The sequence below is a fragment of the Carex rostrata genome, chromosome 11, assembly GCF_964058835.1.
Source record: "Carex rostrata chromosome 11, lpCarRost1.2, whole genome shotgun sequence".
Classification (NCBI taxonomy): Eukaryota; Viridiplantae; Streptophyta; class Magnoliopsida; order Poales; family Cyperaceae; genus Carex; species Carex rostrata.
In genome coordinates, this window is record NC_135928.1 from 6,015,634 (window position 1) to 6,029,051 (window position 13,418).

The window sequence follows — 13,418 nt, forward strand, 5'->3', positions numbered from 1 at the left end:
AAATACAATGCTAAACGGACATTTAATAAAGAGCCGTGTAGAAAGGTAGAATTAAAAAAGGTTGTTTCTTTTAATTAAAAAGAGTTAAAAAATAATTATACACGGCTGTTTATATAAAAGTCCGTGTAGCTCTCTCGACTTTCTACACGGCTTTATAGATAAATGTCCGTGTAGAAAGGTTTAGGGTTACAAAAAGGCCTTCTTCCAGCGCCGTTTTGATCAATTACTCTCTCTCTCTCTCTGTTGGTCTGATTTCTGCGTAGAAGGATCGAGACCGAAGCTGAGATCTTTGAAGTTAATTTGCATTTCTCCTCTCTATCTTGCTAGGGTTAGTCTTCCTCTTTTCTCTCGCTAATTTTCTGGTACTTATTATTGCTTAATTATTTAGGTCAATTATTTATTAATGCATGCATGCTTGATCTGTTAAGGTAATGTAAATAATTAGTGTATTGTGGTCCAATAACCGACCTATTGATGCTTTTAGGTCCATGCCCGTTCAAAATTAATCTAATAGGGATTAATTTTGGATAGTCCCCCGTTTGGGACTGCTCTTTGAATATTGTGTCTCATTTAGGATGTGAACACATTAATTAGCGGGATTTAATTAGTGTTTGAGAAAAATTCGTCAGCATTTCTCCTTATTGCTCCTACGAGTATGTGGTTTACGCATACTTGGGGAGTTAAGGGAAATGCTGTCGAATTTTTCTTAAACACTAATTAAATCCCGCTAATTAATGTGTTCACATATGAGGCATAATATTCAAGGAGTGGGTTACGATTGTAAACCGGCCCGTTTGTAAGCCAAGAATTTGTAACAATGTATGTTGCTCGACCACCATGACTAATTGGAATCATTATTTTAATTTAATTTACAGATGGATCGAAGTTGGATGTACGAATTGCGACGTGATACTGCAGAATATTTGGCTCGCGTTGATGAGTTCATAAAATGTGCCGAGAGTTATAGAGCGAAGACAAAGGATAACGACATCTTGTGTCCTTGTAGAGATTGTAGCAATTTTAAAAGATTTGGGGACTTGGAAGAAATTAGAGCTCATTTGATTTGTCGGGGATTTCAGAAGAGATATACGTGTTGGTTTATGCATGGTGAGAAAATTGGGGAATGTAGTGCTACCAATAGAAATTTTGTTTTGGAAGACAATGTTGATATTAATGTAGAAGTTGATGATAATTTTGAGCTTCATTCCAACGATGATTTTGAGAATGTCGAAAATTTTGATAATCTACTTGAACTTAATTACAACGAGGATGATTGTGTGAATATTGATGAAAATGCAGAATACGATTTTATTGAAAATCTAGAAGACATGTTACGTGATGTGGAAGATGAAATTAGTGATAAAAATTATAAAAAATTTCAGTATATGTCTAATGAATCCAAAAGGCCGTTACATCCCGGGTGTACCAAATTTTCAAAACTGTCAGCTGTGTTGAAATTGTTGAACTTAAAAGCAGACAATGGTTGGAGCGACAAGAGTTTCACGTCCTTATTAGAGCTCTTACGAGAAATGCTCCCAGATAACAACGAGTTACCCTGTACAATATATCAGGCGAAGAAGTTGATCTGTCCAATGGGCTTGAAGGTCGAAAAAATACATGCCTGTCCGAATGACTGTGTATTGTACCGTGGAGAGTACGAGGCCATGCATGTTTGTCCTAAATGCGGTGTTTCACGGTACAGACGTAAGAACCAGGACACTGACGATGGTAACGATGAAGGAAACAAGGGTCGGGCTCCGGCTAAGTCGGTGTGGTATTTTCTGATAATACCGAGATTCAAACGGTTATTTGCAAATCCCAAAGATGCGAAATTATTGCGTTGGCATGAAGACGAGCGCAAAAGGGACGGTAAACTAAGACACCCAGCTGATTCTCCTCAGTGGAGAAACATTGATAGAGATTTCACAGAATTTGGTGGCGAATCAAGAAACCTTAGGCTAGGGTTGAGCACAGACGGAATGAGTCCGTTTGGAAGCATGAGCAGTCGGCACAGTACTTGGCCAGTTCTTATATGCATTTACAATCTTCCTCCTTGGTTGTGCATGAAACGCAGGTATATAATGATGTCATTACTAATCCAAGGACCCAGACAACCCGGAAATGACATAGATGTATATCTCGCACCATTAATTGAGGACCTCCAAAAATTGTGGAGGGATGGCGTCCGGGTGTGGGATGCGTACGGTAAAGAGCAATTTGAGCTGCGGGCCATGGTATTTTGCACCATAAACGATTTTCCCACGTACGGAAATTTATCGGGCTATAGTACTAAAGGAGCAAAAGCGTGCCCTATCTGTGAAGATGACACGCAGGTGCTGAGGTTGAAAAATTGTAAAAAGAATGTTTTCATGGGGCACCGTAGGTTTCTTCCTATTAATCACTCATACCGTAAGAAGAAGAAAGAATTCAACGGGAACACTGAGCTTGGAGTGGCACGTCGTCCGTTAGACGGGAAGGGTGTCTTCCTGCTGGTTAAAAATCTTAAAGTTGTTTTCGGAAAATGTGCCAAAGCACCACCGAAAAATATTTGGAAAAAGAAGTCCATATTTTGGGAGCTACCGTACTGGGAATATTTAGAAGTGAGACACTGCCTAGATGTCATGCATATTGAGAAAAATGTCTGCGACAGTCTGATCGGCACATTGTTGAATATTCCGGGGAAGACTAAAGACGGTATCAATGCTCGAAAAGACATGGTGGAAATGAAAATAAGACCCAAGCTTGCACCGCAGGATAAAGGGAAGCAAAATGCATACCTACCTCCCGCAATGTGCACAATGTCGAAGACGGAGAAAACAAGCTTCTGTAAATGCCTTCATAGTATTAAAGTCCCATCAGGGTATTCTTCGAATATTAAGAAGCTTGTGTCCATGAAGGACATGAAATTGATTGGTCCGAAATCCCACGACTGTCATGTTTTAATGACACATATGATTCCTGTTGCAATCCGAGGAATTTTACCAAAGCCCGTTCGGCAAGCCATCACGAAGCTTTGTTTTTTCTTCAATGCAATTAATTCCAAAGTGATAGACCCGCTAAAATTGGACTCTCTGCAAAAGGAGGTCGTCGTTACTCTTTGCCATCTTGAGATGTATTTTCCGCCATCTTTTTTCGATGTTATGGTTCACCTTGTTGTTCACCTTGTGAGGGAAATTAAGATTTGTGGTCCCGTGTTCCTGCGGTATATGTATCCATTCGAGAGATTCATGGGTATTTTGAAAAGTTACGTAAGGAACCGACATCGGCCCGAAGGTAGCATCGTAGAAGGATATTCCACGGAAGAGGTGATTGAGTTTTGCACCAACTACATGACCGGTGTTGGTCCTATTGGCGTTCCAACATCTCGATACGAGGGAAGGCTCCAAGGAGTGGGGACTATTGGGTTGAAAGCCATACTTGCTGATAGAGATGAACTGTTAAAGGCACATTTTATTGTACTACAGCACATGGCAGATGTCACTCCCTATATAGATGAGCACATGGCAATCCTTCGACAACAGAACTACACGAGAAGTCAGAAGTGGATTACTGACGAGCATAACCGTTGTTTCATAGGATGGCTGAAAGAAAGAGTGAAGTCACACTCCGAAATGTCGCCCGTAAGTGAAACGGTTAGATGGCTGGGCCAAGGACCCCAAATGGTTGTTAGAACATTCCAAGGATACGAGATTAATGGATATACATTTTACACTAAATTACAAAGTGATAAGAGCACCATGCAAAATAGTGGGGTGACGTTGGTGGCGACGTCTCAAGAATTCAGTAGATCAGGGGATGCCCGGCCTGTAATGGCATCAAAGTCATATTACGGTGTTATTGAAGAAATTTGGGAGCTCGTTTACAATGCTCACCTCAGCATTCCCTTGTTTCGGTGTCAATGGGTCGAAGACCGTGGCGTTAAAGTTGATAACGACGGGTTCACAATGGTAGATTTTAACAGAGTCGGGTATGTTGATGATCCGTTCATACTCGCCAAGCAAGCAACCCAAGTCTTTTATGTCACTGACCCGAGTGATGCTAGGTGGAGCATCGTCTTACCCGGAAAAAGAAGGATTGTTGGGATAGAAAACGTAATCGACGAAGAAGAGTACGACCAGTTCGATGAGATACCTCCATTTTGTGCCGATGTGCAAGCTGAGATAGCAACAACTACTGAAGAACAAGACGAAGCAAATTACATGAGATCTGACCACAGTGAAGGACTATGGGAAAATGTTCAAACAGTGGAAAAAAAGAAAAAAAGGAAAAAAAAAACCAATGTATAATATTTATTTCGTTTAACCGTGAACAATTTCATATTTATATTCCAGAAAAAAACAATTTATAATATTTATTTCTTTTATAATATTTCAGAGATGAATAGCCGAATAGATAAGCATAGTTTATTTGCATTACTGATGAGATCTTTGGATGACTGTAAACCGATCGATAATATTTTACTGTGTTTTTGTATTTTACATTTTATTTGTTTATTTATTCCTTTTAAATATAAATTTTATGAATATAGATATCTGATAAGCAGAACCGATGGTGAGAGAACCCATCGAACAGCCCCCTTTTCCTTTAAGAAGAGAGCCGTTTTAATTAAAACTCCGTGTAGAAAGGTTTTTCACACAGACTTTTAACTAAAAATCCGTGTAGAAAGGTATTCCACACGGACTTTTAGCCCTACTCTTTATTAATTAGTTTTTACTCTTTTACATGTATTAATTATGAGCAGGCTTTTGCATCGTTGGAACTTATGACTATTAAATAAAAGAAAATTGAAAGGGCACCATATTCATTCCCTAACCCTTTAGTAATTAGAGCCATATTTATTGACCAAAACCATTAGAAAGAATCGTACACGGACGTTTAATCAAACGTCCGTGTAGAAATAGTTATGCATGAATCCTGTAAAATGTTGCATTTATTTTGAAGCGCGGAATTCGAATAGTTGCCTTTCTATTTAATTATCTGAGAAGACGATCAAAACAACTTCATAATTCTTTTGAACTTACTTCTTTAATTTGTTCCCAGGAAAAATGGATCCCTACTCATCCGATGACTCACAAAATAACAGTGACTACTCAAACTCTAACGATTCAAATAGTTCTGAGAGTGAGTTCTTCCAGCAAACTGAAGGTTCAGACTCGGACGACTCACAAAAGGACTTACCCACTGGAGGCATACAGTGCACAGTATGCGAAGAGGTCGGAAAATATGAGTGGTTGTTCCATTGCAACCACTGTGGAGACTCATACCACCCGTTATGCGTCTGCTCATCGTCTTACCAAGGCAGCAGAGATCCGAGATACAATTCATGGATCTGCCCTGGGTGCGAGAACGATGACCAAGAAGAAGAAGATGATGACGAAGACGACGATGAAGAAGAAGAGGAGGAAGAGGAAGAGGCTGCTGGAGAAGATGATGAGGAGGAAGGAGAAGAGGAAGACGAGGAGAAGAGAAGGGCGAGGAAGAAGCAGAAAAAAAATGAAGAAGATCAAGAAAGCAATAAAGACAAAAAAGATGAATCTTCAAATAAAAACAAGAAATAGATTATTTTTATTTTTAATATAAAATAATTTATATTTCATTTGTCTATATTTTAATTGTTTATATTTTATTAATCTTTACTTAAATATTAATATTAATATGAGATTATTAATATAAAATATAAATATGAGATTATTAATATAAAATATAAATGTACTAATTTAAATATCAGATTATTTAAAAATATAAAAAATAAAGAGGCACTTTTTCGATGGGTTCGTACGCGGATAGGGGTGAAAACGGAGCGGATACGGAGCGGATAATGCTAATACCATATCCGCATCTGTCGGATAATGAGCGGATAGGGATACGGATACGGATAGTAAACGGATATCAAAATTCAAAACCAAATCCGCCTTAAACGGATACGGATACGGAACGGATAGTCCACGGATACGGATTCAAATACGGATATAAAACGAATAATGGTCGGATAATTAAGATATATGAACTTCTAAAATACAAATATTAATTAAAACATTAAATATAAATATTAATGAACTTATAAGAGATGAAAGATAATCTATTCATATAATATATATATATATCAAATAAGTGTATGGTAACAAAAGATGTTGTGGTGTAGTGGTTTGAAGCTTGGTCTTAAGGCATTGAGATGGGAGGACATGGGTTCAAATCCCACCTATAGCAAATATTTATTCCTCTTTTATATGGGTTTGGCCAAATTATCCGAATCCGGATAATCCGGATATCCGCTCCGTTTAGGACTCCGAATCCGTATCCGTATCCGTATCCGGATCTTTTATGGATTTCCGAAAATTATCCGAATCCGTATCCGGGAATTATCCGAATCCGGATTATCCGGATTCGGATTATATCCGGATACGGAGCGGATATCCGCCGGATAATCCGGCTCCGTTTTCACCCCTATACGCGGACCTTTAATTAAACATCCGTGTAGAATACTTTTATACACGGTTTTTTAATTAAAAATCCGTGTATAAAGGTATTTTAACACTTTAATTAAATATCCGTGTAGAAAGGTATTTTAACACTTTAATTTAACACGTTAATTTATATCTATAACATTATTAATTATTTACATAGCATCATTTATTTAACAAAAAATAAAAAATTATAGAAAACAAAATGTTGATTAAATTAAAGCAAATATATTACATCAAAAAGGATCCTGGCTAATACATCATATAACACAAAAAAACTGATTAAACAAAATACAGAAGAAGAAAACAAAAAAAGCTAGCTAAATTAATGAAACATGCCTTCATAAAGGCCCTGGCGCGACCCCGGCCTCCTCCTAATCCAGGGGCTCTTTGGCCTGATCCAGCGATCGCCCCTCCTTATGTACGGCTTTGGTGGTGGGTGCTCCCTTCGACTTCGGCGTGGCACATTTGAAGGCGGCCACGGCCATGACCTCCTGTAGTTGGGAGGAGGCCTGAGATAGCCGGGAGGGACTTCGAAACCGGGGGGGAGTTCAAAATTAACATCAACCTCTTCGGGCGGGACGTAGCCGGAGGGCAATGGCCACGGCACATTTGAGGGGTGAGCACTGCCGGCCGGAGGGACTTCGGCCATTTCTACTTGTAAATAAAATTTATATAAATATCTTGATCGAACTAGTTTTATATAGAATTTTAAAGAGCCGTTTCGTCTTCTAAGAATTTTAAATTAACAAATATTTGCACACGGACGTTTAATAAAATATCCGTGGAGACATTCTCTATCATTTGTAAAAGGTTTTTTACTTAAACATCCGTGTAGAAAGTTGCCCTATTTAAACTGAAAATGTGCTTTTTAAATAATTATCTAATCGAAGTCGGAACGACGTCGCTTCAAACTCTAAAATTTTATTATTTATAAATATTTGAGTTTAGATGCAAATTAAGTTTAAAAATATAAAAAAAACATAAAAATATGTCTTTACATTTCGAACTTCCCAAGGCGCGAATTTGTTTCCGCGAACGCATAGAATTTATACACGGATTATTAATGAAATAACCGTCTAGAAATGTCTTCCTTCACGGATGTTTAATTAAATATCCGTGTATAAATGATTTGCGCGAAATAAAATGCGCGCTGGGTCGGCCTGGTCACTTTATTTTCAAAATCCCTTCGTCTCCTCTAAACCCTAAACCCACGCGTCTCCTCCTCTCTCTTTCCGTGGTTCCTCTCTCTTGGTGCTGCCACTGTTGGTGTTTCGCTCTGTCCTCCTGTAGTTGGTGAACCTCTAAGCTCCTCTCGCTCGCTCGGTAGATTGTAGAAAGAACGATGACACATTCAGATGAGGATAATGTAGAGAATGTAGCTGTGATGGATAATGTAGAAGGAGAGAATGTAGCTGTCATGGAAGAAGAGGTCTCGCAGGCTCGGCCTGAAAAAAGGAAAAGAGGTCCGACAATGTGCAAGAAGATCACTGAGCAGAAGGAAATATTGCCAATCGAATTCCACAAGAACGGCTGTGCGACGGGTGATAATCGGGCAAAGTACTCAAATTTTTGCGCCTCCACGGTGAAGAAACATGCATCTATCCTGGTCGAGCGCTGGGATCAGTTTGATCAAAAGAAGGACAAGGACCAATGGTGGAACATTGTGAAGGTAAAGTACCTAACAATTCTATTTTTTTTTTTTGGAGTAGATGAACTTACATGCAGTAGTTTCATTGTCAATCAGGACCAGTGGAACATCGTGGACGACCCAAAAGACAAGATAAAGGGAGTGTCTTTGAAGATAATGAATGAAGCTTGGAAGCAATTCAAGAGCAGGTTGAAAACACTTTACATGGATCAAGGGAAAGATCCGTTGCCAGTGTATCCTTGGCTGACACAAGAGGTGTGGGAGGAGTTCCAAGCTTTGAAGAAAACAGAAGAATTCAAGGTATGTAAATATAGGTAACTCATTAGAGCATCTCCAACAGTGATTGCTTATGGATTGCTTATGCTGATGCGTCAATTGTTTCTGTAATTGCTGGGTTGTACGGCTATTGCTTATTTAGCAATTGTTTGAATTAATTTCATAACCGCACAAATTAGCAATTAATTTCAATTGCTGGATTGGAGATGCTCTTAGTTTTTGTTCTTTCTCAATCTGTACCCATCTTCCTTAAGTAATGGATTTACTTTGATGTTCGAAGAAAAAAAGTGAGAAGGGCAGGAAGATCGCCAAAATGAACAAGTACCCGCACAAATTAGGGTCAGGTGGTTACGAGGGTAAGTCGAAAGAATGGGCAAAAGTTATTTTGAAAAACCAACAGTCTGACTCACCCGTGGTTAAGATAAAAAATCCTAGGGGCCAAGATTGGCTTATGGGAAGATCTGAGGTAACCCTTGAGGGGCGGATAGTACTCCCAAAAGACGTGGAGCCCGTTGCTCATAAAATGGTAAGAGCCTTTTGTTATAACTGTGTCATTCAAACAAAATCATAACTCTGTGTACATTACTTAGTGTTTTGTTATAACCAATTTTTTAATTAACAGTTGGAGGTGGAGGAGGTCAATTCTGTTGCCCGGACTGTCGCAAGTCAAGAAGATTCCTTGTCCTTGGCGCTCCCGAATCCAGAACACACCGGTCGAGTTAGGGGCAGAGGGGTCTACACGGGCTGGAAGGAGGAATTCAATGGAGCAAAACCCCGGAGAAGACCTCGTGCCAAGGTCAACAAAGACGAGATGGAATCAAGGTTGGCGCAGGTGCGCCAGGAGGTACGCGAGGAGCTTTCAATGGAGTACAACCAGAAGCTGGCTGAGCTGGAATCAAGGATGGTGAACCAAATGCACCAAATTAGGCAGCCATCCGAGGACCGACCTCCCGTTTCTCCGGGAATTCGGCGAAGCAGTCAGGCATCCGGGACCGAAGTGATAGGCGGCTTGGACAATCTAAAGGTAACCACTACTTGTTCATAATCGAAAGGTATTGTTGATTCTCGCGGTTAATTCGCTAGACAATATTATTTCATTCTAAAGACAACTAATTGCTGATAATTATTGCAGGAGGCCACAGCATGCGACCTCGTCATGTATTTCGGTACTACTCCTCTGACCATTGCTAAGGGCACTGTATATCCTCCTGCAGCCGGTGATCAGTTGAGGCCCAACTATCTCCGCGTAGCGATTGAGAAGATCACGCAGGATTGGGCTGTGAGAATACCTCTTCCTGTCCCTGTCGATGAAATGGTGGTGCTTGATGATGCCCGCTATTCGACAGTCCAATGGCCGAAAAATCAAATTATTTTGGACAATGTACGTAAACTCCAAATTAATGGGATATCTTATTCAAATCATTCTTTTCAAATACTTGAAAAAGACATATACAAAATTTGATACAGATACGAAGAGGTGAGACAATCAATGAGGATGAAGCGTTGTCACCGGTACGGGACATGGAATTATACTTGGTGTCTGTTGCGCCAGAAGTGCCTGATGCGCCAGTGGATGCGCCAGTGGATGCGCCAGTGGATGCGCCAGTAGATGCGCCAGTGGATGCGCCACTAGACCGTACGGGGCTCACAGCAGAAGAGGTTAGCCGTTTGCCTGGTCAGTTGCAGACTCTCCACGCCCACTTGATCAAGGCACCCAAGGACATGACGGCTGTTACCTTCAGTGTCCCCCCCGGTATGTTTCTACACGATGGCAGGGAGGTCGTGCTGCCTTTCACAGAATTCAACGACTTTCTACAGGGCGCCTCGTCAAGCGATAAATGGCTCGATGTGGGAGTCATCACCGTTTTCCTCATGTTAGTGACCAATCAATTATTTATATCATGTGTATAGCACTCAAATATATATACTCTAATGTAAAATGATGATTTTTCAGGTTCCTAGTCCAGAAATGCCGTGAGACCGCATCGAAAGGTAAGGTGAACTTGTGTGCACTTTTGGACCCCGGCAGAATTAATGGAAACATGTTGGAATGGTATGAGGATGATTGTGTCGACTACTTGCGTAAAGCGATGCATCATGCTCGTGGGGATCAAAAGAAATTTCTTCTCCTGCCATACCACCAAAAGTAGGTTACTTGTAACCCTTAATTGTTTATATTTTCAGTTAAACAATTACACAATGAACCATAGCAAACAGTTGTGTCACCATTACATGCTGAAATATATATGTCACTAATTTTATGCTAAAGTACTACAATTCTTCTCCCCCCACAGCTCCCACTGGTGTGTGTTGGTGATTGTGCCACTTGAAAATACGATTTATGTCATGGATTCAAGGCGGCCCGACAAATCCATCACCACTCAGCAGTCTAAAAGAGTCATGACTGTTATAATTAAGTAAGTTATCTAAATATCACTTGGTTTGATTTTTTTTTTTATAATTGTGGAATTGCTAATTACAGTCACTCAATTTTGTAAGGGCTTTTCGGCAATATCTTAAAGAGGGTGGAGTGCAGAGCACGGGTAAGAGCAGAAATAAAATGAATGGGCTCTGGAAGGAGGTGAGCACACTATAATTTTATAATTTCATATTTTTGGGTTCAAAAATTTATTGTCATTCTGACATAGGCTGCTGAATGTAAATATCAGTGCCCGCAACAGATTGGCGGTTGGGAGTGCGGTTATTACACGATGATTTTTATGTTTCACTTTGTTGAGAGCATACAATTCAAATGGCCAGCATATCCGGTATGTAATTCATATGTTTTGCCTTGACTTGTCCATACAATTAATATTGATTTCCTCTAAACTTGTTTTATTAGTTGCATTGTTATAATTGCAATAATTTATTTCTATAAAGCAAAACAGAGATGTAGTTGCCGTATTTTTGTAACTTGCATGTTTCGAATTTTTTGTAGTATTCACCAGATTCAAAGAGTTACTCCAAGGAGCAGTTAGATCACTTTAGATGTATGTGGGCAGATTTTTTTATAAAAGAATTTTGTAAACCAGAATATGGATTTGTATGATCTTTGTATAATTCAGTGTACATGAATTTTGTATTAATTTTTTATATAATTTGGAAATTTCGAAAATTTACCGGTTTTGGTATTCTTATTTTGGAAATTCTCTGTTCTGGAATTGATCTGATTTTAAATGGCTGGCAAAACTGGAGGCTAGCCAAAAAAAAGCAAAAATTTTTTAAAAAAAAGTAGTTCAATTATACACGGACATTTTAAAATTTATCCGTGTACAAAGGTTTTTCCAAATTAAAAAAATAAAGAAGAAAATTAATACATAAAATTATATATTAAAAAAATATTAAAAAATAAGAGAGCTACACGGATATTTAATTATACATCCGTGTAGAAAGGTCATTCAATATTAAAAAATATTAAAAAATAAGAGAGGTACACGGATATTTAATTATACATCCGTGTAGAAAGGTGTTTCCACATTAAAAAAATAAAGAAGAAAATTAATACATAAAATTATATATTAAAAAAATATTAAAAAATAAGAGAGCTACACGGATATTTAATTATACATCCGTGTAGAAAGGTGTTTCCACATTAAAAAAAAGAAGAAAATTAATACATAAAATAATATATTTAAAAAATATTAAAAAATAAGAGAGCTACACGGATATTTAATTATACATCCGTGTAGAAAGGTCATTCAATATTAAAAAATATTAAAAAATAAGAGAGGTACACTGATATTTAATTATACATCCGTGTAGAAAGGTCATTCAATATTAAAAAATATTAAAAAATAAGAGAGGTACACTGATATTTAATTATACATCCGTGTAGAAAGGTGTTTCCACATTAAAAAAATAAAGAAGAAAATTAATACATAAAATAATATATTTAAAAAATATTAAAAAATAAGAGAGCTACACGGATATTTAATTATACATCCGTGTAGAAAGGTGTTTCCACATTAAAAAAAAAGAAGAAAATTAATACATAAAATAATATATTTAAAAAATATTAAAAAATAAGAGAGCTACACGGATATTTAATTATACATCCGTGTAGAAAGGTCATTCAATATTAAAAAATATTAAAAAATAAGAGAGGTACACTGATATTTAATTATACATCCGTGTAGAAAGGTCATTCAATATTAAAAAATATTAAAAAATAAGAGAGGTACACTGATATTTAATTATACATCCGTGTAGAAAGGTGTTTCCACATTAAAAAAATAAAGAAGAAAATTAATACATAAAATTATATATTAAAAAAATATTAAAAAATAAGAGAGCTACACGGATATTTAATTATACATCCGTGTAGAAAGGTCATTCAATATTAAAAAATATTAAAAAATAAGAGAGGTACACGGATATTTAATTATACATCCGTGTAGAAAGGTGTTTCCACATTAAAAAAATAAAGAAGAAAATTAATACATAAAATTATATATTAAAAAAATATTAAAAAATAAGAGAGCTACACGGATATTTAATTATACATCCGTGTAGAAAGGTCATTCAATATTAAAAAATATTAAAAAATAAGAGAGGTACACGGATATTTAATTATACATCCGTGTAGAAAGGTGTTTCCACATTAAAAAAATAAAGAAGAAAATTAATACATAAAATTATATATTAAAAAAATATTAAAAAATAAGAGAGCTACACGGATATTTATTTATACATCCGTGTAGAAAGATATTTCAATATTAAACAAAATTAAAAAATAAGAGAGCTACACGGATATTTAGATAAATAACCGTGTAGAAATCTAATTGTACACGGTTTTTTATGTAATAATCCGTGAAGCTCGGTTATGGAGAGCGCCAGTGTCAAGTATTTGTAAACGGCTGTGTATGTAATAATCTGTGTAGCTATTCGGTAATTGTACGCGGTAAATATCCGTGTGTATATATACAAGGATTTCTAAACCGTGACAGCCTACGCGGCGGGAAATCCGTGTAGCTCGCTTGTTTATGTCCGTGTATAATCACTTATTCTGTAGTAGTGACAATACATAATTA

At 37.4% G+C, this 13,418-nt stretch overlaps 1 protein-coding gene across 1 annotated transcript; it reads left to right on the forward strand.

The window, feature by feature from the left end:
• The first annotated feature begins 1,385 nt into the window (after nucleotides 1-1,385).
• On the forward strand, nucleotides 1,386-6,961 carry LOC144561984 (uncharacterized). Its single transcript, XM_078311095.1, has 4 exons — nucleotides 1,386-2,333; nucleotides 2,418-4,215; nucleotides 5,041-5,338; nucleotides 6,811-6,961. Exons 1-4 carry the CDS (start codon nucleotides 1,386-1,388, stop codon nucleotides 6,959-6,961), a joined length of 3,195 nt encoding a protein of 1,064 aa, XP_078167221.1.
• The last annotated feature ends 6,457 nt before the right edge of the window (nucleotides 6,962-13,418 follow it).